Raw genomic sequence first — 26,931 nt, 5'->3', positions numbered from 1 at the left:
GTTTAAGTGGAATTTAATTAACAGCATTTAAATCATGCAACACAGCAAGTAAGGTTACAGAGAAAAGGCTCAAATGATAGTCAAAAACTGTTGGCTTATATGCCTCCTATAGTGGGAGGTTTCCAACGTCTAGATGACCTGACTGACACAGATGCTGTTATTCCCAGTTCCCTAATCGATGGTATGGTCAGCAGAAACATGTCTGACCCGTGTCTGACTCTCATTGGTCATGTGTACTTCCCTTTATCTAAACATATAGTTAACCTTATCTAAGTCTGCCAGCTTTTAGCAGAAACACTGGTCTGATGTAACCCAAAGCCAGTATCTCCACATGCAGCAGGCAGGGACACATTTGCTTAATATGATTAAAACGTTGAAAAACCCAGATTAATACAAATTTTTATAACAATTGTGTTATTTCTTATTTCTAGGGCCGGGACTTTAACACGTTTTTAAATTGTAATTAATTACACAGAAATTAACGCGTTAAAATAATTGACGCATTTTAATCACACTTATTTTTGCACCGCGGAACGTTTCTCACTGGATGAGTTTGAGGCGGACCGATTATACTGGAGCACCAACTAGCGTTCATGAGTTCAGACAACAACAAACCACAGTGAACATGAAGGAAGAAGCTGATGAGACCTTTGGTTGGCCCTGTGGATGATGGGACATTTAGTTACTAAAAACCAACGGATGGAAGCGTCCATAAGAGCATGGTTGTGTTGCTATGCAACAAGGAATTCACATATCACCGCAGCACATCCAGCCTCAAGTATCACCTCAATGCTAAACATATAGCAGCTAGCGGCTAGTGTGGTAGCTAGCGTGGATTGTGTTTCACTTAAAAAACCAAGGTATTCTAGTTTACAGAAGGTCTACCTACCTATAGGCTACCTGAATTTATGAAATGTACTATATTTCTAAATATGCTATTGCTACACTTAATGGCAAAAATTACACTGGTCTGTTGGACTTGAACAAATATAAACAATATTTTTGTTGCTTAAGCTTATGTATTCAGTCATTATTCAATGGTATACTAAAGATCCATGTGAAAAAAATGACTTCTCACTGTTCTCAGGTCAAATATTTATATGCAATTAAAATGCGATTAATTTCGATTAATTGATTACAAAGCCTCTAATTAATTAGATTCATTTTTTTAATTACTTATTTCAAAAGTCACAGCGTCTCACTTTAAAACTGACTAGTCTTAGAGTGGATGTAAACTTTCAGGACGAATATAAAGTCATGCAGATGAGCAGATGACTTGAATCATAAAGAGCAGAAAGGGCATGTAAGGCCATTCAAACTATAGCATAATTAATAGCTGGCAAGTTGCTTTCCCAGCCTAACTGCTGGGAGGTGCCCACCTATCACACTAATTTGACGGACAGGTTTTGGATGGGATCTGGTCCACTGAGAGACGGCCGCTCACCGGTCCAGTCAGTCACCTTCATAGAGTCTGACACCAGACTGCTTTCCTCTAATTCAAACTTCACATCCAATCACTTTTCATTTTCTCATAAATCCTGTTAGATCCCGCCTCTCTCCCTGTACTCCTATTAGGTGATTGTGTTTTAATTTGGAGCAGCGAATGAGCTATTAGCAGTCGCCGACACGTTACCCATGTAATGCTGGAAAGGAGCAGAGCAGCTGTGACAGTTTATCCTCATTCACTCACTCACTCAGTCAACCACGTGTGCACACATTCGCTAACAAAATTAAATGCACTTACTTTTGGAATTGAGATTAGCCACGCTGCCCGAATCTGACTCTTCACAGAGACACAACGCCGAGCCGAAAGAGCGAGGCTGGCTTCTCCTGTTTCTCTGATGCTAGGTGTAAAAGTTAGACGACTTCCAACACTCTGATCACATATTCACAAGGAGGCTCAGAGTGAGAAGAAAAGGACAGGAGGGAAAATGCAGACAGATTTTTTTTTTTATCCTTCTGAGGGGGAGACACAGAGCTTTAGTTAATTGCGGTCCCAGGAGTTGTCAGAGCATTATCAGTGTCTGCTTGGCATCGGAGTTGACTGGCAGCTAGATAGAAACCTTATCAGCAAGATAAGGAGTGATATAGAAGTGGATGCAGAGATGGGAAGAAGAGAGAGCTCAAGAGATGAAAGAGAAGAAAAAGAGGGGGAAGAGAGGAGAAAGTTGGAGAAGGAGAAAAGGACCATGAAGGGGCTGAAATAAAAGATATTCTAATTTAGTCTTATCTGTGAAAGTGGAGATGTTTTATCTCCTTCACTCATATCCAAACTGCTTCTGATCACCAGAGCAGTTTGACTGGTTGCCAGCCGGCAAACATCAGCAATGATGAAAAATCACAATAAAATGGAAATAAAACCTCTCTATTGGCCTCTTTTCTGTCAGTTTAGATCCCTTTTGCAAACCTCCTGTCTACTGCACACTCACAGCAGAATCCCAGTTTTGACTTTTAGCATTTATATCCTCCGTCTTCCACTCGTTCTCTTTAAGCTTGCCCTCTATTTCTCTCTCCCGCACGATTTCTTTGTCTTAGACGAGTTTTGCGTAGCTTTCATCTGTCTCCCATTTTTTTTCCCTTTCTGTGCTGTTTGTGCTTTTCCCATTTCAACTCTCTTACTTTATATTATTCTCTACCACCTCTTTGTATATCCTCTCTCCCTTTACTGCACTTTGCTTGTACTACTCCAATCAAATTCTGATCACATCTTTATATCAAAGATGCCAACCCTCCAGGAGGCACTACTTTCATGTGATGAAACTTGCTTATAATCCTTTCAAAGCTGTAAAGCCAAGGCTGAATATTAACAATCCACATTATGACCTTCTACTTACACAACAGTTCTTTGTTAGTTTCTTGACTCAGAAAGTGCTTACTGCTCTGAGTTTACCAGCAGCACAAAAAGCACTAAAAATTAAGATTTCCACGAGGTCAAGTGTAGAAGTGGTTACAGTGAAAAGGACTCAATGTCAAGGATGATGTCAGTGATGAAAATGCTCCATGTTGAGAGTCAGATATTTCATACAATGCAGTGTATACTATCTATAGCCGGCTCCATGACCCAGTTTAAACTCAGGAATCAAGTGTTTCTATCACTGTCAAAAACTGCAGGTTATATGCAGGTGAGCAAGCTTTGAGTTGTTTTTTTTCATCAGCTTTCAATTCATAACTTAGGCTTTATGATACAGCATTTGATAGTTGTTCTAGTCACAGAGCCAGGTGCTGTCAGGTGCAGGTCCCGGAGCTGTCTGCAAGGTGCAAACTGTCCGAGTTTCATGCTGTCACTTACACACTGGAAAAAAAGAAAAGTTAGGTGAACTCAAAATTTCAAGGCAACAAACTTTGATAAAATTTTAAGTTGGACAATTAAACTGAATATTTTAAGTTTTGTTTTTGAGTTTGCTCAACTCTGAATTCAGATTTTTGTCAACTTAACCGTAAGTTACTTATAATTTTACATTATAAGTTATAATAACTTTTAATCCTTAATTCTGCTAAGTTCTGCAATGTGCTGAATTGGCACGATTGTAACGCCGCTATGAAATGTCAGCTAATGTTGCGACCACAATTTTGAGTTAGCATTGATACGCTAATGGCTACTCTTGTAGATGTAACAAGCAGCGCCGCTAGCATCAGTTAGCCGCTAGCATCAGTTAGGCGCTAGCTTTCGCTAATGACCGAATTTCACAACAAAAGAAATAAGAGTAAGCAGAACCCCAACTTAAAGGTATAAGTAACAACAACTCACAAACTTGTTTTTGAGCATAGAACTGGCTTCCTTTGTTCTGCTAACTTACATTATTGCCCTAAATGTCAATAATTGATATTTCCAAGTTTTACCAACTTTAATCACTGTTTTAGGCCAAAAAATACAAGTTGGCTTTTTTTGCAGTGCAGTGACTCTGCTTCCCGTGATGCTGGAGAGCCTCCGTAGTAAGGCGATGTCTTCTTTAACAGTTTCTGCATATTCGAGGCTCGTCCTTTGTCCGGACTGTGGATACAGCTTGATGGAAAAGAAAGGCCTGTTATTTTAGCTGTGCTGTCTTAAGTCCACCTCGGCATGTCCAACATGCCACCAGCATGCAAAGATCTGTGTATAATAAGAAATAGGTGATCCCTATCCCTTCACACCACCCATATGAATGCATAATAGACCTTGTTGCTGGTGTACATCATATCTAGGGGCATCTCTACTGTCACTTTGTGCCCCAGATAGATATATATATTACAGGGGCTTTCTGGACATGAGGTTTATAATCTCTCAGTGGCCTTGCCATTTTCACAAAGTTTCACCATCGGTAAGGCCAAGGCACCATTGGCAATGCTAAGGAAGTGCCAATATTGAGTAATATTAATATTGGACGCCCTTTTATCCCTCTAGTTAGACTGTATGCTGTAGTGGACTCTGTTTCAAAGCTATAGTGAATATATTGGTATCATATGAAAGATGACCTAAGGCATTAATGCTGGTGCCAATCATGTAATGGTAGGCCCCTTAACCTTTGACCTCAAGATACCTGGATGTAAATGGGTTCTATGAGTCTCCCCTTTACAGACATCACAAACTGCCTCACTGACATAAAAACCTGGATGAACAGCAACTCTCTCAAACTTAACTGCAACAAATCAGAAATAATCGTCATTGGCCCCAAATCCCGCCTCCCCTCTTCCCAGAACTTCTCACTAAACATCGATGGACACACAGTTAGCTCCTCCCCCTCTGTCCCAAACCTCGGCATCACCCTGGATCAAATCTCTCCTTCAAATCACACATCAAGAACATCACCAAAACATCCTTCTTCCACTTCCGCAACATCTCACGTCTCCGTCCAATCCTGTCCTCCTCTGCTGCCCAAACACTAATTCATGCTTTCATAACCTCCACACTGGACTATTGCAACAGCATTCTCTACGGCCTCCCCTCCACCAACCTTCAAAAACTATGTCCAAAATTCAGCTGGCCGATTGCTCACCCACTCCCGCTCCAGAGAACACATGACACCCATCCTTCAGCACCTTCATTGGCTCCCTATCCAGCACTGAATCCACTTCAAGATCCTGCTCATCACCTACAAAGCCCTCACTAACATTCTCCCCCATGAACCTCACAGATCTCATCCAGCATCACTCCCCCACCCACAACCTCAGATCTTCAGACGCCAACCTACCGACCCCCATCGTCAGGACCAAGCACCGCACCGTTGGAGACAGAGCCTTCTCCACTGCTGCCCCGACCCTCTGGACCTCCTCCCTACTCACATCCGCAATTCCGACTCCCTCCACATTCCTTATGGTGGCAGGTGGCACCATTTAGGGTAGCCTCTGCCACCAGTATGAATGTGTGTGTGAAAGGGTGAATGAGCGCAGTCTGTAGTGTAAAGCTCTTTGAGTGGTCGCAAAGGGACTAGAAAAGCGCTATATAAGTGCAGGTCCATTTACTATTTACCATTCACCACGCCTTCAAAAACCAATTCAAAACCCACCTTTTTGGGCGTTCCCGGTGGCACACCTGGTAGAGCGCATACCACAGAGGCCCAGTCCTCGTAAGCAGGCGGCCCGGGTTCGGCTCGGAGCCCTTTCCCGCATATCTTCCCCTCTGTCTCCCCCTTTCACTCTCCTGTCAATAAAGCTACAAAATGCCTCTTAAAAGAAAAAAAAAAAAACACCTTTTCAAAATAGCTTACAAGACCTGAACTCAAATCTTTCAACACTGTTTAGTTCTGTTTTCTTCTGCATTTTGTGTTTGTGTGTGTCTAATTCCTGTTATGTTAAGCGACTTTGAGTACCTTTAAAAGCGTGTTACCTATAAAAATCGAATGTATTATTATTATTATTATTATTATTCACTGATTCAAAAATGATGTATTTGAATAATTCTGCATACTAGTGTCCTCAAAAAGTCTGGAAGTCGCTGAGACTCTTGTGGATCAATAAGCCCAATTGTAGGCTTGTGTAATGATGTGAGTCCACATAGTTACCATTTCATTCACACAGTTGCTGGAATATCCAGTTTTCTGTTCCATTAACACAGTCAAGACGGCTTGCTGCTGGTCAGTGAGACAAATGTGGGTTGGTGGTCAACTGAATTTGAAATAGACTATAACATTTGAACAGATTCAGAGTTTTTGAGTGGAGTTTGTTTCTTTTGGCCAGAGCCAGACCAGACGTGTGCTAAACAAAGCTAACCGACTATTGGCAATTACTTCATGTTGACTGTACAGGTGTACAGAGTGGCATTGATTTTTTTTTATCTCACTTTCAACAAGAAAAGTTATAAATAAACCACGGAAAAGGAAAAAACTACATACATGTATGGACAAAGAAGCAGAGGTCAGACTTTCACAAACATAGCATTATGTCTTTCTGAATGCTGACACCTTGTTAGTGGTTTTCTGATAGCTGACATTAAAAATAAATTGCGAGTGTAGTCTCTGACTCTTAGCTTGCTTATTAGTTGTGCTTGTGTAATGAATGCCGTGTTGAAAAAGCACAGAATTATCTTGAATTTTTGCATTTGCAATTTAAATACGATATGAGTGATATGTAGTTATTAGTACACATGTAACACGTAACCTGTCCAAGGATTAATTAAAGGCATTCGGCTCAATGTAACACATCATTAAAGTGGACAAGACAGGTGGTGGGAAAATGGGCATGGCACAGAAGGATAACAGGGAAAACACTGAACATCACATCATATTGTATCACACTTTCCTGCAGTCTAATAGCGTAGCGTTTCCGTTCTGCACTGAGCTCTGCACGCCTCAATTTGCTTTAGAATTCCCTGCTTCCCTCTCTGTGAAAATTATCTGCAAAAATCCTCTGTCTTCTTGTTTAACAGGATATCAATTTTCTGGCCTGATGCAGCTCTGGCTTGAGCACTGCAGGGCTCACCACTGTGTCAAAGTTCAGCAACACATATCAAATTAGTATCTACAATCTTGCTGTGGAAGAGAGCTGTTTCTATTCACAACCACCCAACATTTATGGGCATCAGAGTTAAATGTGGCCATTCTTAAAATTGATGGTATTTTCCAGTAATAAGGGGCAATTAGGGCATCTTAGTAAAGTTGTCACTTAGAAATGCACTTTGTTGCGCTGATTGATCTGCTTAGTGATAGCGGTAGAATTAATTGAGTCTGTGGAGACAAATGGCTGTGCACTGATCATCCAGTGACTTTCAAACCATTGATTTGTCTCTTATCTTGGCTTATAAGATGCTGTTAGTAGAGGACAGGGTGGCAGTGGTTTTTCAGACTAAAGCCACTTAGTGTTGACTCTTTCTTTGGCTGCACCTGATTAAACCAATAACCGCTTAATTAACAAACATAATTAACAATGGGTAGTTTGTTAGTAGCAGCAATGGTAGTGACAGTAGTTAAGTATTTAACAAAAAAACTAGGTCACATGGAGCGCTGCTATCATCTTCACTCCAAAGAACAGACTTGAAACTTTCCCCCAGTTTTTGTTTGACATTCCCAGGTCATGTAAAACCAAAGATATGATAGTTTTAATTTCATAGTACAGAAATGTTTAAGCTTTGGTGTAGCCCTCTGTGTAATTTTCGCACATGGTTTGTTTTGAAGAGTTGAAGCTAACAAGGTAAAAAAAAAAAAAAAGCCTATAAATACACATGTTTTCATGGGCCTTTTTTTGGATGTAGTTTGATTTTTTTTTTTTTTTTAATTCACCTTTTTATATGTTCATATTTGTATCCTATGTTTACATTTTCAAGTTCCAAAACAGTTCATTGAGCATATTTGTGGTTTTTATGTATAATTTTTCAACTCGGATTTCATGATTTTTGGGCTCAATATGTTGATCAAGTAGGTTAAAGTGAGAAAATAATGTCATGTTTCTGACAGGCTTGTGTCACTCTTATGTAGACACCTTCAAAATAAAGTGTTACCATATCTTGTTTAAGTCACAAAGGCATGTTCAAAAAAAGTCATTTATTTCTCTTAAGTGACATAATTTACACACAGTGTTATTAAAGTGTTAAATTTGAAATAAAGGCACTGAAATGGACAACCTGGTCTCACAGAAATCCGTGAAATAGCCACGGATTTCGCTTAACTCAAAATCCGTGGAATAGCCACGGAATCGCTCAAATTTCCGTGAAACTGACACGGATTTCGCTACAATGCAAGTTAATGATAGTCATATCCCGTGGCTATTGGTTTGTTCCAAGTCACGTGACTTTCAAGGTAAGGGAACAAAAAACATGACGGACAGTTCTCTCATTTTTAGTGAAAAATCAATATTTTGACTTAGTTTCTGCATAAAAATGGATTTTGATCACATTTCTAGCGAGAAATATATGTTTTATTTTCTAAATCTTCACTCAGTGAATGTACATAATCACTTTGTGGTGAATTGTAGCGAAATGCGTGTCAGTTTCACGGAAATTTGAGCGATTCCGTGACTATTCCACAGATTCCAAAGATTTTACTCTATTCAACGTACTTATACCTAATCATTTATATTATTTTTAATTTACACTTACCAGCTCTGCTGCTTTTGAACTATTTCTGTTTTCTTCTGGGTCTATTTCCTGTTAATTTACACTATTCTCCACATAGATCTATATTCTTTTGAAATGAATTCCTATAATCATAAGGCAACAACAGTCTACCTTCTGCATTCGAAGGCATTCACTTAAATTATACACTTCATATCTTCCTGCATGGTCTGCTCCCTTTTAAAAGTGAGTTGCAGGTGTTGAATTGATAGAATGCATTGAAAGTCATTTCAGCCTTTTATCTCTTCATAATGCAACATAGGCAGCTATGACACCTAACCCAGATAAATACTATAATTATCACTCCTGCCTCTCACAGCTCACCCGTCTGCCGATCGTCTGTCATATCCATCATGCCTACTCAAACACAGAAAGGCACACATACCAACACACACACAGGTTTTGATGTGTCAAATCTGTATCCATCATAGCAAGTCAAAGTGAGATTTAGTGCAGAGCCCCGGCTGGGTAACCGCACTGTGGGCGAGCCCATATTAAATTGTCTACTGAAGTGGGCCAGATTGTGTTTGGCCAGTCTACCCATTTATCTACGCTAATGCCCTTTCTGCCTCCATCCATTTCATGAACTGAAAGGGACTGGAGGGAAGAGGACAGGGCTCAGGAGAAGAACATCAGGGGAAGAGGAGAAATGAATGAAGGGGAAAGTGGGAAATGTTCTAAAAGTAGAAAGAGGAAGACAGTAAATAACAGAGACTGTATAAGTAAATGTATCTTCTGGGCCTGAAAAGTAAAGCCAATGCGGAAGTCCCTTATTTCGAGAAAAAAGTTGCAAATCTACAAGAAAAAAGTTGCAGATTTACGAGAAAAAAAATGGGGGAAAAAGCAACTTTTTTCTTGCAGATTCACCACTTTAAATCTCATAAATCTGCACATTTTGTATTGTAGATTTGGCACTTTAATCTTTTCTCAAAATATTACCCCCCTCCCCCGGGTCCGTATGTTTTTTTACACATTCTGGCCGTATGTAATATCCTCCAATATTCTCTAGGGTTGAAATTTGGAATTTGGAAGTATTTCAATGAGTGCCCTATTCAGGGTTAACCTGCATTCTTTCTAATGGCCAGCAGGGGGTGACTCCACTGGCTGCAAAAAGAAGACAGATTGTATAGGAGTCTATGAAAAAATGACCCTACTTCTCACTTGCTCTGTTACCTCAGAAAATGAGTGTATGGTCTCAGTCACTAGTATCTTCTTCAATATAGCATGATGTCATTTTGTAAACACGAAGGACGTAGCTAACTTGTCTTTAAGTTGCTGCCTGTTAATCGGGATAGAGCCGTAGCAATACGTATTCATGACACTATACATTTTAATAGCTCTGAACTTGAACTTTTGGGTGTTGTGTTTTTCTCAGAACTTTGACTCTTTACCTGTGTGTTTCAGTCATTGAAAGTTAATTCTAACATTTCAGTCGCCTAAAACTTGTTGTGTCACGTAAAGTGTGTTCATTTTGTTCATGTTTAGTGTTTCATGTTTTATGTCATGCTTTAGTTTAGCTTCATGTTTAGTCCTTATTGTCATGAGCCCTTTATGTTAAGTTAAAGTCACTCATGTCTAGTCTCGTCGTGCACTTCCTGTTTTATTTTGTACTTACCTTCTCTAAAGAGTCGGCTCTTCATTGTGAATTATGGATGCACCTTGCTTACCAAGCTAGTTAGTTTGTCCAAATATGGTCACTACTGGCTCAAAAAATAAGATGGTAACCACCAACATGCAGAAATTTTTTGTCCCAGACTGAAAATTCTGTTTTAAGCCTGTATTTCACCAGCCACAATTAGCATCCTTATAAATGTATACAGTAAAATGAATTAAGGAAGCTAGCTAATGTTAGCTGGTAGCTCCACTTTTGCTAACTGGCCCTGCCATGCCAGTAACCACTCCCTTGTTGGGGTCATCCAGTCAACATAGGACCCTTTTTTGGAAAAAGGGTCCTATGTTCCCCTGTAGCAATACGTACTGGGGAGCACCGGACCCTTTTTCTGAAAAAAATTCCCAGCAATCTATCATCTTTACGGTAGACTCTCAGCATGGCCAGCAGGCCTACCGTCACATGGCCCACCTTAGCTCAAGCAGCACAAAACTGAAATTTGCACAACAGCTACTTTCTGGTTACTTTGCAGTTCATTTTTTGGCTTTTTAAATAGGGTTAGGGTTAGGGTTAGGCCTATTTGCCATGGAATTTGGCAGTAATTGGTGGAAAAAGTAACAGACCGGGGAACATAGGACCCTTTTTGGGAAAAGCGGGGGAAAAGGGTCCTATGTTCCCCAGTCTCATACAAAGAGGGGAACAACTCTTGTCTAAATATGGTCACTTTTGACTCCAAAAAAACAAGATGGTGACATCCAGAAGACCAAACTTGAGGCTTTAAAACGCTAGTGCACAAACCATCTGGTGATGTCACGTTGGCTACATCCACTAACACTTTTATACAGTCTAAATACCACTTACATTCTCAATATACAGTGTGAATAGGCAAATAATAATAATAATGGGCTAAGTGGAAGAAGTGTTGGTGGACTGTGACACATAATGATGTTATTATTTTTAGGGTTCCATATACGCGATTAGCTACATTGTTATTTCACCATTTGTCAGTGTTTTAAAAGAGCACGCCTGCAGCTCCTTCTGTAAGAGCAATACAAAAAAAAAACAGGAACTAATGGAATGAAACGGCATGCCATGTACAGTACATAGCAGCAGCTATACTAACAAGGTTCTGTGGTAATGAGCTGGAGGGGGTGAAAGCACATGCATGAGTGGACACAGTCACACACACACACACACACACACACATACACCGCCTCAATGCGCTGAGACACTATCAGCGTGCTCTCATTTCGCCATTACCACTTAAGTGTTAGTTACTATGGCAACAGTGTGATTTATTTCCCAATTAAGAGTTAGTGAACTTGCTCACTTACGACCAGTAATATCAAGCAGCACATAAATTACCTTCAAGCGTAATGCGGTCCGTTTGCTATTAAAAACAAAGGAATATCACCATCTCGTATCTCCCAAACAAGAAAACTTCTGTTCCAAAGCTTCTTTTGGAAGTTTATTGTACAAGAACAAATATTCTCTAATAATTGCGTGTCACATCTAATTGGCTATTAATGTGCTTGCTAAAAAGGATGAAATTCAGCAGGCTTCACATCCAATAACAACCTCTTTCATCCATCTCGCTTAAAATGAAGATAAACAATGCACGGATGGATGAGAGAGTCGGGAGGCAGGTGGGAATGTAATGGAATCAATTAGGCAAACACTCGTGATTTATATTCTGTGTTGATAACAAAGAAAGCTTAATTTACTTTCTTTTCCCTTCTTACTGATATCATTTGTTTCTAATGTTTATGTGATGATAACATATGAAACCCATTCCATCTTGTGAGCAATAAATTGAGCAGCAGTGCCTGTCTTTGTATCTCTGCATGCGTACGCATACATGAGTGTGTATGTGCAGTGTATGTGCGTATATAAAGCGAAAGTAATTGTTAATTATTAACTCTGACTATAAAATGTTAATGCATATATTAGCAATGATTCATAAACATGAAGGCAATTTCTGTATCTGGTTGCAGCAGATTATACTTTCTGTTTGTACGTGTGTGTCTGTGTGTAATTTGTCTATGTGTTGACCTGAAAAATGTTTGCATATCTCCGGGTGTGTAGATGTGAAGGAGAAAAAAGACCCTCGCTTGCCTAAGTTTGCAAATGCTTGTCCAACATTCTTCTGTAATGAAACCCCTCTGTTCTTCTTTCTGTTTTCTAGTCCCCTCATTCTCTCATTCGCTCTCTCTTCTCTTGCTCACTGCAGTGTTTTTGAGAAGTAGAACTCGTCTGGCCCTCATTAATGTCCCTGGCATTCATTTGGCTCTGCATCTCTCTCTCTTTCCTCTCCCCAGCCTCTTACAGCTTCATCCCACATTCTGCCCATGCCATCATCGTACGCACAACACTAGCAGGCTTCAACTGCAATTAGTACCTGTGTCATCACATATTCACACACACACGCACACACATTCTTGTACTTCTATCTTTGTGAGGGCCCTCGTTGTAATAGTGAATTCCCTTACAAGGTTATAATAGTTTTGGAATTTTCATTAGTTTCAGTTTTAATTTTGTTGTGAATTTTTTGTTTTCAAATTCAGTTAGTTTTAATTCGTTTTTTAGAGTGAGTTTGCTAGTTTAGTTTAGTATTTATTTATTTTTCAAATGCTTTAGTTTTAGTTTATTTTTATTAGTTTTAGTGTTTTAGTTTTTTGTAATGGGGTATTTGTTGGGTGGGAGACTAAAAGAGGTCAAGGTAAATTTTGTCTTTATTTGCCTTATTTATTTGCCTTATCCATCTTCATTATGTATGAAAAAAGAGGAAGGCGAAAATGAAGGACATTTTCACTATAATTTTTAAGTGTGAGTGTTTAGTTTTGTAACCACACAATACAGTTTCAGTTAATTATAATTATCATGTAACCTTTAACCCTTAAAATAAAGTCTGAAATCTAAAAAAAAGGCTTTAAAGAAGTGAGGACCGGCCAAAATGTCCTCACTTTTCAAAAATGTCCTCACTCTGTTGGCTAAAAACATGTTCTGGTCCTCACTATGTAGGACATACAAGAACACACACACACACACACACACACACGCATGCACACACACACACACACACACACACACACACACACACACACACACACACACACATAAACAAACGCTGCAGAAGCATTGAGGTGCAGATCTTTTTGGGGCCCTGCACCACTCATCTCATCCTTCACCTCTGCAGCCCTCTCAATAATGATAGACTTGTTGGACAATAATTAGACAGACTTAATAAGCATTCAGCAAGTCCAGGGAAACACTGGAATGCCCTGTTCCTTTCCATTATGGCTTTATTATCAGCCCATTCACTTTAACCTCAATGGAAGGCTGACAGAACACAACTCTGCTGGTGTATTATCATATTTTATGACTGGTTTGTGGAAAATAGATTGGGGATAATGTTGCCTGTAGTTTAGGCCTGAATGGCACTTTGGTGATTAGGAAAGAACACTGATCAAAGTTTGCTTCTGTTTGTGGCGTGCGGTATATTGGCAGCCAGCCATACTAGGATTGTGTACTGCACAGTGTTGATAAGTTCTATCTTTTTGTACAATCTGATTGAGTTTTTGGCGTTAGCCTGCAAAGGCTACAAATTGTCCTCGTATCTTATTAGCTCCAGTATGAATCTTTCATTCGGGTCTCTATCCCAGAACCCCTAAAACTACACAAAGTCATTACCGTTTTCACTTTTTCAATCTCTAGCTCTTCTCATGTTCCGAGATCACTCCTTTATTCCTTGCGTTCTATTTTTCATCACAACTTTATCCTCATTCATACCCTCAAACACTCTTTAAACTTGAAGAAATGAGACCCACGTCTCTTTAAAAAAAAAAAAAAAAAAAAAAGGAACTAGGTCTGGGGTGATCACCAGAAAGTTTCTGACACGCAGAATCACCCTTAAGCTGGTGTTGAATGTTTTAGAGCAGGCTGGTCTCTTTTTCTGAGGGGGATAAGACGGCTCTTGTGTCTGCTTGTCTGCCGGGGCTTTGGCAGTGGAGGAGAGGCAGCTACCTGTTCTGCTCTCCCCTCTCATCTCTTCACACTAATTAGGGAGAACTGGGTTTAAACCTTAGTGGGGACACACATCCTCTGCCTGCGCACAGGTGGGTGCGAATACATGTATATTCATCAAAGTGTCCTATGAAGATCCTTTTTTTTTTTGTCTTATAGTGTCCAGAAAGGTATTTTTAGGTGAACAGTTTATTGGTGGGAGACATGTTGGGGGGAATACAATGTCCCTAACCCATGTGCATGTGTGTGTGTGCATGTGAATAGCATGCAATGTGGTGGCAAGGAACCGCAGGCGATGATAAGGAGGGGGCTTAAGAAGTGGGCTCTCTAGGTCTAATCACTGCACGCATTTCAAAGGCGAGAACGCCAATTAAAACTGATAGGGCTCAATATGGGCTTTTGGACTGCCACAGCGAAGAGCAACACATCCACGATGAAATTCAATCAGCCCCCCTCCCCCTACTAACACCAGCTCCTGGTCAGGAGAAGCGCTTTGCCAGCCAGTGATCCAAAAAAAGCCTCTGATAAATACGGAGGCTCTACAAGGAGCTGTAGCTGGGGCAAAGGGGGAAAGACTGGCAGGGTCATGGAGAGAAGACGGAGATTAGCGAGTCCCCAATCATCACGTGTGTGTGCCGGTGTGTGTTGGGGATCAGAGGGCCTCTGATCTCAACTATAAAAGTAGGTGGAAAAGTAAGTGAGGGGGACTTTGATATTTATATATAGGGCGGATGAAGTGCAGAGTGTCAGGGTGAGTCACTTTATATTCCAAGCAGCTTTCAGCCTACTTTATTTAACTTGATTTGTCATTAATAATCCATGTCACAAAATCATTTGATATCGTGAGAGGATGTACTGTACATTTAACGTTAGTCAAGTTAAAGGAATTGTTTGACATTTTGGGAAACTATTCACTTTTTTTCCCAAGAGTTAATATCCCAGTGAAACGGAAGTTAGAGCACCATTAGTTTCTGTACAGTATTTAAAATCACAGTGAAATAGAATAATTTGAGTGAGCACTTGCCATTCTTATATACAAGTGATCCATAGATTTCAGAAATCCTTTGTAAGAACTGCCACCAACTCTTCTTTTTTTAGCCTCAACTAAACCTTTATTTAAACAATTGCAACTACTTACAATGTATGAGGGATTCTTATGAAAAAATAATTTGCCTCCTTGCATCTCTACCTAATTTTTTTCATAGTTACATTGAATTGAATTCTCATTATCATGCACATCTTGCAAGAAGAAAGAAAGACTTACATATTCCTTTCTATAGGACCTCTGTCCATCAAGGTGCTGTGGAACGACATAAAAAAATCGAACAGAATCATGTTCGTCTTTAAATACATTTAAGACCAAGCTCAAAAAATCCCTACAGATGCTCTAATCATCTTTGTATCATTGTTTTGTTTGTATTTTTGTTTGTATTTATTTTATTTTAGTTGTTTTTGCTTGTTCTCTGTTTTTATTGTTGGTCTGTCCTGCCATGTACAGCACTTTGTAATCAGCTAACGCTGTCTCAAAGGGCTCTATAAATAAAGTTGATTTGATTTGATTTGATTTATTTTCATCTATCTATGTAATTTAAGTAAAGTATAGTTATTTATAGGTTTAAGAGGGAGGGTCCCTTATAATCCATCTTTTTTTAATCTTTCCTGCACAATTTATCTGTTTCTTGTACTGTTCTTTCTTTATGATTGTATGTTTTTTAAGTGCAAACAATTAATAAATAAATAATTGAGGGGTGTATCAAATCCATTTGATTGGATCCATAAAAAGTGGTCTGGTTTAGAGTTAAGCGATGCTAATGCTAACAAGAGAGCCTGCTAGCCTGCTTGGAAAAGAATTAGCAACGGTGGAGGCACAGAGCTCTGCTAAAGAGGACCACAGTGTTAGCATGCAGATCCCCAGGAAATATCCACCTTCTGAATTAGACCTCAACCATATTGTTTCTTTAAAAAAACAAACAGTTTTGAGTATTTTCCCAGGCGTTTATATGTCTGTGAACAGATCCTGTCACCATGATAGCATCCCAACGGCTATCACTACAATTGCTAGCTAGTAGCTAATGAATCCTAGCTGTGCTACTGCAGATTGATTGACAGCTGGAAGCTAAAATTAGTGGGTACTCAATCAATATCCTTTATTTAACCAGGTGAAAAACTAATTGAGATTATATTCTTTGTTATATTTTTGTTTGTGTTAGATTTATGTTATTTGTTCCTGCCCAGGGACTACAGATGAAATTTAGCTAGTAGCTAATTCTGGTACGGCTAAGAGCCATGCACTGTCCCTGTTAAATAAATGAATAAATAAATAAATTTAAATCCTCTGGCCAAGACGGTACTAGCGTTAGTAAGCATACGTACTATTTTGTTTTTAGATTTTTATATAAAAATCAACTTCTTATATTAAAAAGTATGTGATCTTAAAGGGTTAAAAAGACAAGATTGATGCAACAAATTCTCATGTGCATGCTAAGTATGTTGAAATGTGGTACTTCACATTGCTTACACGTTGTTGCATCATTATATAATGTAATTTTTTAAAGCGATATCACACAAGAAGTCATGCTCATATCGTCAGCCCTGGGCCGGATCTAATCACTGCCTAAACGACATACAGTGTAAGAGCACAACCTCTTGTGTAATATTTCTTTCATACAAGAGTTTGGTTAACAGTGATAACCCAAAACACGGTGATTTCATTGTTTATTTAATCATTTATTTGGCTTTGCCAAAACAAATATTTTTGGAACTGGACTGGGAGTCAACTGCTTCTGAGCAAAAAATAAATATTGTCCTGCACTTAGCGTTATCTAGCTTGGTCTACACATTACCACAGGCCAACTACTTGCATTTATCTACATGTGTCCATTTATTGTGCAGCCAGTGAAATACAAGTGTGTTGACAGTTGCTTTTTGAGTTAGCAGCTTGGACATACAGAAGTGCTGCGTTGCTCCATTGTTTTCTGCTCTCTTATTACTCATTCTTATTACTGGACTGAATATTTTAGAGTCTGGAAGCAGTTTAAAACCCATATATTTTGCCTTACAGTGTTTTAGCTTTTATTTGTCACAGTCGGCTCATAAGACTGCAGTGAGTCACAGACTGCTGGAACAAGTGGCTCACATGACCAGTCATATGAGAAGAGGTTTGCACTTAAATATCCAGGATTCTTTCCTTCCCTTTGTCCTCCTCTGACGTCCTTTCATAATTTACACTACAGAAAAAAAGTTAGAGATATTTAGCTTTCGGGTTGAAATTTCAGAATGCACCAAAAATGCACTATTATTTTTACAGGTGAACTTAATTAGATTAATTTCTAAACTTGAATGCACATGTCCAACTGTTTAATGTTTCAGGTCTTATTGCATAAGACTGTTCTCTAACAAGGTGATTGACCACAAAAATCACAAGTATCCCATCCATGAATCGACTAAATCGAATAAATGTTCTGGTTCTATGACAAATTGTGTTTAAACAGTCCTCTTTGTCATGCTGTTCACATTTTTACACCACGACATGTCATTGTCAAGCTGTAATTGGTGCTCAAGGATTCATGACAAGTTACTAAAATTTTTACAAATTTTTTGTTGTGGTATAGCCACTGCATTTGTTAGCTTTTGTTTCAAGAAATTACCATTGCATGCTTCTACTTACATGCCTTTCTGTCATGATATAATATCACTGTAACCTGAACTTTTTGCATTTTCCATATATTTCACCCAAAAGTCAAATATCCCTAACTTTAGTAGTGTAACTTAAACTTGTGGAAATATGTACATGTTAGGTACAATCGAAGGTAATGTTAGAACTGAGTGTTATACTGTATATCAGCACGAATGTAATGCCTCTTGTCCAATCAAATTACTTGGTTAGAAATACAAACGTCTGTGTGTCTAATATTACAGTTTTTCTCAGACGCTATGGTGCATTTCTCACATCCCTATTTACATTTTCACAACAGTTAATGCACTTCTCAAAAACAATTAGTACAATCTGCAAAACCTAGTTACTAACCTGCAAAAGTGTGTCATTTGCTCAAAATGGATAGCTCATTCCTCAAAAGCAAGTATTCATGTCAATGAAAGTGTCAGTGACATCAAGATGAATATGATATATATATATCTCAAGAAAGCTAAAAGTCATATTTCTTAAAATGCTTTAATAGAAAGACATGAGAGAGAAACATGATCACACATCAGAAATACAATTAAAACTATTGCACCAAGAAAAACAACCAGTATGTAAACATACTTAATTGAAAAAAGGAAATCAACAAAAGTAGTGGAATGGTTACAAAAGGATCCATATACAGTGAAGCAGTAATTCAACAGCTTTAACATATATCTCTGAAGAACAGATTTTATTTACTTCAGTGGCGTGTTTATGTGTGTGTCTGTGAACAGTCAGAGGGAAGAATCACAAGATCCTGCTGTGGTTTATCTCACTGAAGTGAAATGCACAGGCTGCACACCAGCTGAATGTCAAAGCGAGCATTCCTCGCCACCATCCACAGTGGAACGGCGGTAGGTCACACTCTGCCGAGGCAAATTAAGGTGACGTCCAATACCTTGGGATGTGTGTGTGTGTGTGTGTGTGTGTGTGTGTGTGTGTGTGTGTGTGTGTGTGTGTGTGTGTGTGCTGGTACGGACCTGTGTGAAGGCTAATACGCTCTGACAAGCTGATAACATATTTCTTGTCATTTCGTTTGGCATCATTAACTAATAAAGATTGATTGCCCTTTGTTTCACGTCAATGAGTGTTTGTACTGTTGCCCTGCCGCCGTGGTGTGTTCGTGTGTGTGTGTGTGTGGGTGTGTGCGTGTGTGTGTGTTTGTGTGTGTGTCTGTGCGTGCAATTTTTACTTTTTATCTCATAATTATGACTTTTTATCTTTTAACTTTTACCTTTTTTAATCATAATTATGACTTTTTATCAACAAATTTTTACTTTTTATCATAATTACTTTTTATCTTGTCATTTTTACTTTTTTATCATAATTATGACTTTTTATCTTGTAATTTTGACTTCTATCTTGTAATTTGACTTTTTATCTTTTAATTTTTACTTTTTTATCTCATAATTTCGACTTTTTAAAAACTCATAATTATGACTTTTTATCTTATAGTTTTGACTTTCTATCTCGTAATTTTGACTTTTTATCTTATAATTTTGACTTTTTTATCTCATAATTTAAAATCTCAAAATGATGACCTTTTTATCACAAAATTGCATCTTTTTATCTCATAATTTTGACTTTAATCTCATAATTTGAGTATTACAAAAGACCAATTTTAAAAAGTATGTTTTATATGGAAATTGCCCTGCCGCCGTGGTGTGTGTGTGTGTGTGTGTGTGTGTGTGTGTGTGTGTGTGTGCAAAAGAGAGACAGAGAGAGAATAAGGAAGTTAAAGGCTCAGGGCTTTCCAACCCACAGAGAACTCGGAGGCTGGACCCAGTCTTCTCCCATGATGCTTTGCAGGCGGAAATCCTTGAAATACTCCAGGCGGTGGCTAAAAAACAGAGAGAAGTTAAAATAGGATGCACAAAACTCTCACATACACACTTCATATATAATATACAGGTGCATCTCAATAAATTAGAATATAGAAAAGTTTATTTATGTCAGTAATTCAATTCAAAAAGTTGAAATAACACATTATATAGATCCATTACACACAGAATGACACATTTCATATCTTAATTTATTTAATTTCTTCTAATTATAATGATTATGGCTTACATTTAATGAAGACCTAAAATTCAGTGTCTCAAAAAAATGTTTAAAAAATGACTTTTTATCTCAATTATGACTTTTTATCTTGTAATTTTGACTTTTTAATCTCATAATTATGACTTTTTATCTTGTAATTTTGACTTTTTAATCTCATAATTATGACTTTTTACCTCATAATTATGACTTTTTGCCTCATAATTATGACTTTTCATTTTGTTATTTTGACTCGTTTTTCAGATTCTACCATAAATGCTTAAAAGTCTGGCTGCAGATTATTACACTAAAAAAAATCGGAGTGACATTTGCTTAAAAAAAGCCAGGCTTTTTCTAATTAATACATATTTAATAGAACCACTTTTTTTTTATGAAAATACACAAGTAAATTGCAGATATACTGATGTCCCTCAATTACATTTTACTTGGAAATATCAACTAATTACTTGGAACGAATGATTCAATTTGCATACAAAACTGAGGACACATAATAACAAACAATCACTAAGTAATGCACTACATGAAAAACTGCTATTTTAAAGTAAAAGCACTGAATTGGATTTCTAAATTTGGATTTCTTTGTCAAATTTATATAGATGATTGAAATAATAATTACAGGGCCAAAAAAAACATTTTTTTTTCAGTGTTTACTCATTATGAGAAGTATTAATCTGCCTGTGAAAACCTCCTCTAATGAAAATAACCCTGATGATGCCATAGAAAAGACTCTCAAAGATGTGAGCGTTTACCAGAAAAGGTAAGTGTTGCTTTAATTAGCATTGCATTTGAAGAGTTATGACGTGGTTAATTCAAATTACATTTAAGTAACACTATTAAAACTAAAATGTACTTCTACTTTTTATTCATATTAATTTATGCATTTTATGTCTGCTCTACCACATCTCAGAGGCAAATATTATACTTTCCCCCCACTACATCTATTATTAAGCTTAGAAATTGTATAGTTTATTTATATTTTGTATAAATAATTTGATTTTCAAATAGCTTATACATATAATTATATGCTACAACATTAGATTTATGTACATGCATAAATAGTTATAACTCAATAATATAATATAATAACAATTGATATAATATATTATATGATATGGGCCATTCTGCATAATAGGTACATTTACTTTTGGTACTTTTTAAAAAATATATATATTTTTTTTTACTTTTGGTACTTTAAGTATATTTTAATGCTCACACATTTGTGACTTCACTTTAGTAAGACTTTAAGTGCAGGACTTTCACTTGTAACAGGTTTTTTGCCACTGTTTATAAATGGAAACCAAAGACATCATCCGAGTTGCGTTATGGGAAATGTAGGATTTAGTGTTTTTTTGGAGCTTAAACCATAAAAGAAACTGAAAGTCAAGATATCTTGACCTCTGCTGCTTTGATTTCGAACGCTCCTTTATAAATCCATCCTTCATAAATCCCCCCAAACTTCATGAAAGAGCAACACTAAATTGCTAGACTTCAAAACAAGTCAGTGGTTCACTATAAATAATAGATCTAGATCTTGTAGATGACCTGCATGACCTCAAAGAAGCCTACAGATAGGACTCGTAGCAGACTCACAAGTTGGGTTTCTGGCCTTCCACTATCTGGTCCTTGGGGATGGGGTAGAGAGCCTCGTATGTTCGCTTCTCTCCTGAACCGTGGATGGCGTAGGAGTTCATCTTGTTGACGTTGGGAGGGAAGTACGCCCAGGGGACGAGACCCTCTCCTGTCCACCGATCCCCTTGGATCGAGGCATTAAACACCATAGGCAGTTGTTGCTGGGAGACGGATTTCAGGACCACAATTAGAAATACTTAAACACTTAATTTAAAGTAGAACCCCCCTTTAACCCTCTGGGGTCTGAGTCTATTTTGGCCGTTTTTGAATACTTTTGATTTTGCCCTTCATGTACCTCATACATTTTTTTTTACTATACCCATATTTGGTATCCATTTTTTCTTCACCTATATAATCTGACAGTTATTTTCTCACTTTATCCTACTTGATCAACATATTGAGCCCACAAATCATGAAATCCGAGTTGAAAAAATATACTATTTACTAGGGCCGGGACTTTAACATTTTATTCAATGGTATACTAAAAATCTGTGTGAAAAAAATTCCTTCTCACTGTTCTCAGGTCAAATATTTATATGCGATTAAAATGCGATTAATTTCGATTAATTAATTACAAAGTCTCTAATTATCATTATCTAGTCCCGGCCCTACTATTTACTACAATAAAAAACACAAATATGCCCAATTAACTGTTTTGGGACTTTAAAATGTAAACATAGGATGCAAATATGAACCTATAAAAAGGTGAAATTTAAATATAATAAAACTATATACAAAAAAGTCCCATAAAACATGTATATTTATAGGCGTTTTTTTCCTTGTTAACTGCAACTCTTCAAAACAAACTATGTGTGAAATTACACAGAGAGCTACACCAACGCTCAAATATTACTATCAAATTAAAACCATCATATATTTGGTTTTACATGACCTAGGAATGTCAAACAAAAACTGGGAGAAAGTTTCAAGTCTGTACTTTGGAGTGAAGTTGATAGCAGCGCTCCATGTGACCTAGTTTTTTTGTAAAATGTTACATTATCTGATCAGGACGGCACGATCATAGACCCCAGAGGGTTAATTGGTTCAAAATAATCAGTCAATGGAATATTTCTACATTTTGGGGAACATGCTCAATGCTTTTTTGACGATAGTTACAGAAGATTGATTATTGGGTATAAAGCTGGAGTAACATTTTGGTCTTTATATTTATTTGATAATTGATAATAAATAATTGATGATCTAATCAGGACGGCATGATCATAGACCCCAGAGGGTTAATAACTCCTGTGATACCTACCACAAATGCATGGCCGACTCCTGACAGTAATAATGTCAGGTACTGTCCATGTCTGTAATGAAAACACAGTTTATGTTAAACATATTCTGTAAACTTATGATCACATGGATGGTACAACAGCTTAGCTCTGTACACTGAAAAAAATTGGAGTGATATTTACTTTAAAAAATCTAAGCAAGTTTTTCCACACAGAAAGTGTTTGTAATCTTTACTTTCTTCTTTTTTTTTAAATGAAAATACACAAGTAAATTGCAGATTCACTACATTTTACTTGGAAATATCAACTAATGAAGCCAATGAAGTGGTTTAGTGAATATTACTTGGAACGAATGATTGAAGTAAAAGTAATGCACTGCATGAAAAACTGCTATTTTGAAGTAAAAGCATTGAATTCATATTTATTTGTAGAATTTATACAGATGATTTAAACAATAATTACAGGGCCAAAAAATCTTTTTTTCCCAGTGTACTTACGGACAAAACTCCAGCTCCAGGTAATTCACTGTAGTACTATCAAGGAAGAAGCACTCCACAACTGAGGAAATGAAGAAGAAAGATCAGCAATATGTAAAATGAACAGATGCATAAACTTTTAAATAAAATATGAAGACCAGCACACCAGCTCACCTAGCAGCATGCTCATTATCTACCTAGATTATAATGGGGGGTTGGTTTCCAATCTAATAAGTAACATTAATGAGGTCAAATATGTGGGGCTCATTAACCGGAAATCGAACTTACTTAAGGTCAATTAGATAGGATTGTTATTACTCAACCTCATTACAGGGTTTAATTGCTGTGTCACCATAATAATGATAATGCAATTACTATTATGGCCTCATAAACAGAGCTAGTCCCTAGTATGTTCAGTCTCATTGACCCATATTCATAATTTTATCTCAGCTTTTAGAGTGGCCTAATATTGCATCATACAGACTAATAACCTGAATCATGATTGCAATAACAACATTATCTGTCCACCTATTGGGTTGTGGGAACAATAAAAGCAACACCTGTAATCGGATACAATAGGCCATAAATGCAATCTCTGTGAAGTTTATAGAGTTTTGTTTCAACACTATGAGTCTGTAAAGTGTAAGTGGATTATTCCCTCTGGGGTCTGAGCCTAATTTTGCCATTTTTGAATACTTTTGTATATATTTGTATATATTTTACCCTTCATGTACCGCATAAAAAATGTTTTCTATACCCATATTTGGTATCCATTTTAACTTTAACCTACTTTATCAACATATTGAGTTGAAAAATGATACTATTTACTACAATAAAAAAACACAAATATGCTCAATGAACTGTTTTGGAACTTGAAAATGTAAACATAGGATGAAAATATGAACATAAAACATGTATATTTATAGGTGTTTTTTTTTTCCTTGTTAGCTGCAACTCTTCAAAAACAAACTATGTGCAAAATTACACAGAGAGCTACACCAACGCTCAAATATTTCTGTACTATCAAATTTAAACTATCATATCTTTGGTTTTACATGAGCTAGGAATGTCAAACAAAAATTGGGAGAAAGTTTCAGGTCTGTACTTTGGAGTGAAGTTGATAGCAGCGCTCCATGTGACCTAGTTTTTTTGTTAAACGTCACATGATCTGATCAGGACGGCACGATCACAGACCCCAGAGTGGGAAAGATTTTTAGATTTTTATAGCGCTTTTAAAAGGTACTCAAAGTCACTTAACATAACAGAATTGAGACACACACAAACACAAAATGCAGAAAAAACAAAAACTAAACAGAGTTGAGACATTATGAGTAATAATATGAGTAAAAATTATACTTTTCCTCCACTACATCTATTATTAAGCTTAGAAATTGTATAGTTTATTTATATTTTGTATAAATAATTCAATTTGCAAATAGCTTATACATACAATTATATGTTACGCCACCCAACAGTAAAAAGTAAAAAAATGGAAATGAGCCCTGCGTTTATCAGCTACAACATTAGAGTTATGTACATGCATAAATAGTTATAATTCAATAATATAATATAATAACTATCGATTACTTATTCTGCCACTGTTTTTAAATTATCTAAAAATGATTAATACATGTATATATTTTATTGTTTTAAAGATTCATAAAATATTTTTCATAATGTTACTTTGTGTCATTCTATTTGGCAATTTAACTTCACATCATATGCCATTAAAATGGATTGATGGTCATACTTTTGCAAAAAAAAAGGCATTAAAATGAACAAGAAATAGAAGAAAACAATGGTCTAATAATTTTTTCCATGACTGTATGTATGGTTCTGCACTACACAGCTTCCTAAACATGCCATATCCATATGGGAAACTATTGACAAATCCATGGTTAATGGAAAAAAAATATTTTTGCAAAAGTATGACAAATAATATAACACAAAGTAACATTTTGAAAACCTCTATTCAATTGTTTTATGAATCTTCATTTATTTAATGAAGGTGGTATAATATGTTTTTCCATGAATGTACAACACCTGAGCTCCTACCATCTTACACACCTTCATAGTTCCAGAGTTGAGGGAAGGGCTGACTGGGGGGCCCGTCAGGACCTGGTGGGTCATTGAAGAAGGGACCAGAGATGTCTATCTTCAGCCCTCCTAACCCAGGAGAGAAGTCGATGATGATGGGGTTATGATTGACGGGATCGCTGTCCCAGGTGTCCTGGATCAGGTACTGCATTCGACTGAAAGAGAAATGAAATGAGAATGACAATCTGTCATGTGGCATAGTTATGGAAGAGGATTAGGGCCACACAAAAAAAAGTATTTGTGTTCTGAGTTTAAAGTCAGAATTCTGACTTTATTCTCAGAATTTTGACTTTATTCTGAGAATAAAGTAAAAAGTCTGAGATCAGAGACTTCAGTCAGAATTCTGACTTTAAAGTCAAAATTCTGAAAACAAAGTCTTTATTCTCAGAATTTTGACTTTATTCCCAGAATAAAGTCAAATAAAGACTTTATTAAATAAAGTCAATAAAAAAATAAAAATAAATAATAATAAAAAAAATATATTAAATAAAGTCAAATAAAGACTTTATTCTCAGAATTTTGACTTTAAAGTTTCAAAACTTTTCTGACTTTATTCTCAGAATTTTGACTTTATTCTGAGAATAAAGTCAGAATTCTGACTTTAAAGTAAAAATTCTGAGAATAAAGTCAAAATTCTGACTTTAAACTCAAATATTTTTTTCTTGTGTGGCCCTAATCCTCTTCCGTACATAATGACCCGGTGCAGCAATACAGTGCAAACTTACTGTGATTCACAGAATAGCAGAATGTGGACAAGAGTCAGAAACTGCAGCGCATGATTGACCCCCATGATGTCAAAGCTTCACAGACTGGCGAAGTGCGCTGCAGCTGGACCTGTCATGTCTTTATATAGCCCCTGATCGGCTCTTTACGCACTTTGTTATCAATTTAGGTCCGTGAGAAATGCAGTTCTGCAACTCAATCTTATCACGATAGTAAAACAGACTTCCTGATATGGAAACATGGAACTATCCAAATGTACTTACCTGATGCCCAGGTAGTGGTTTCAGATTAGACTTAAATTCCTGGCGAATGACCAAATTACCCAAACGACGTTGTTCCTTTGAATGAAATCCAGTAAGTAAGGTCACCTTGGCATAAACAAACACTTACGTTACTTTTATTATCAAATCATATGACCAGTTGGTCAAGAACTACCTCAGCTGGCGTGAATACATGTTAACGTTGCACATATTCGATAAGCTTGTCGGAGTGGAAACTAAAAACTAACTTATCTCATTCCTCTAGAAAAAAAAACGCCGCTTATGTCACTCAAACAGTACTGAACCTTAATATTTAGGTTTTGTTCAACAACATCCTTCAAAATATATCCGGCTGAAAAGCGGAACCTTTCCACGTTCTGATGTACAGACGGAACGACTTCTGTGGTGCACAACTTCAATTCCATTGGTTGTTATTTGTTTGCTTCAAAACGGACGGCGGAACCACATTATTATAGTATTTAATACATAAAATACACAATATGTGTTTTATTTAAAACTACTACATGTCGAACAAGACATTTATGGTGAATATCAGCTTCTCTGGAAGTGTTTTGTGTTCCAAGTTAGCCATTTGTTTCAGGTTTAGTGAGCTAACCA

The 26,931-nt window shown here is 37.1% G+C and overlaps 2 protein-coding genes across 5 annotated transcripts in view; one reads left to right on the top strand and one right to left on the bottom strand.

Moving 5' to 3' along the window:
* Window positions 1-18,310: 18,310 nt before the first annotated feature.
* Window positions 18,311-26,774, bottom strand: c1h4orf33 (chromosome 1 C4orf33 homolog). 4 transcript variants are annotated; one of them, XM_059324237.1, is made up of 7 exons: window positions 26,489-26,774; window positions 26,317-26,391; window positions 25,301-25,485; window positions 23,255-23,315; window positions 22,781-22,832; window positions 21,484-21,683; window positions 18,311-19,675 (listed from the first exon to the last, which is right to left on the bottom strand). In XM_059324237.1, the coding sequence occupies exons 3-7, from the start codon at window positions 25,479-25,481 to the stop codon at window positions 19,579-19,581; spliced, it is 591 nt and encodes a 196-aa protein (XP_059180220.1). In that variant the 5' UTR covers window positions 25,482-25,485; window positions 26,317-26,391; window positions 26,489-26,774; the 3' UTR covers window positions 18,311-19,578. The 4 variants fall into 4 exon arrangements, with proteins under 4 accessions (XP_059180220.1, XP_059180285.1, XP_059180154.1 ...); XM_059324302.1 differs by having other exon boundaries at window positions 26,317-26,421; window positions 26,619-26,774; XM_059324171.1 differs by having other exon boundaries at window positions 26,317-26,774.
* Window positions 26,161-26,931, top strand: part of sclt1 (sodium channel and clathrin linker 1) — a 39,628-nt gene continuing 38,857 nt past the window's right edge. The window contains exon 1 of the mRNA XM_059324419.1: window positions 26,161-26,407. Coding sequence (XP_059180402.1) covers window positions 26,398-26,407 — 10 coding nt within the window. The 5' untranslated portion in view covers window positions 26,161-26,397. The remainder of the gene's footprint in view (window positions 26,408-26,931) is intronic.

The sequence above is a fragment of the Centropristis striata genome, chromosome 1 (assembly GCF_030273125.1).
Source record: "Centropristis striata isolate RG_2023a ecotype Rhode Island chromosome 1, C.striata_1.0, whole genome shotgun sequence".
In the NCBI taxonomy this organism is placed as follows: domain Eukaryota; kingdom Metazoa; phylum Chordata; class Actinopteri; order Perciformes; family Serranidae; genus Centropristis; species Centropristis striata.
The sequence above is the reverse complement of the archived record's forward strand: the minus strand, read 5'-3'. Positions and strand labels throughout refer to the sequence as shown.

What these genes read in the sequence shown, in the direction of transcription:
- c1h4orf33 (XM_059324091.1), bottom strand. Translation starts at nt 26,120, where the DNA reads ATGGGGGTCAATCATGCGCTGCAGTTTCTGACTCTTGTCCACATTCTG. An exon ending in CTGCTATTCTGTGAATCACA is followed by an intron (nt 25,486 to 26,055) that starts GTAAGTTTGCAC and finishes TTTCTCTTTCAG; the next exon opens with TCGAATGCAGTACCTGATCC. An exon ending in TCAACTCTGGAACTATGAAG is followed by an intron (nt 23,316 to 25,300) that starts GTGTGTAAGATG and finishes TCATTTCCTCAG; the next exon opens with TTGTGGAGTGCTTCTTCCTT.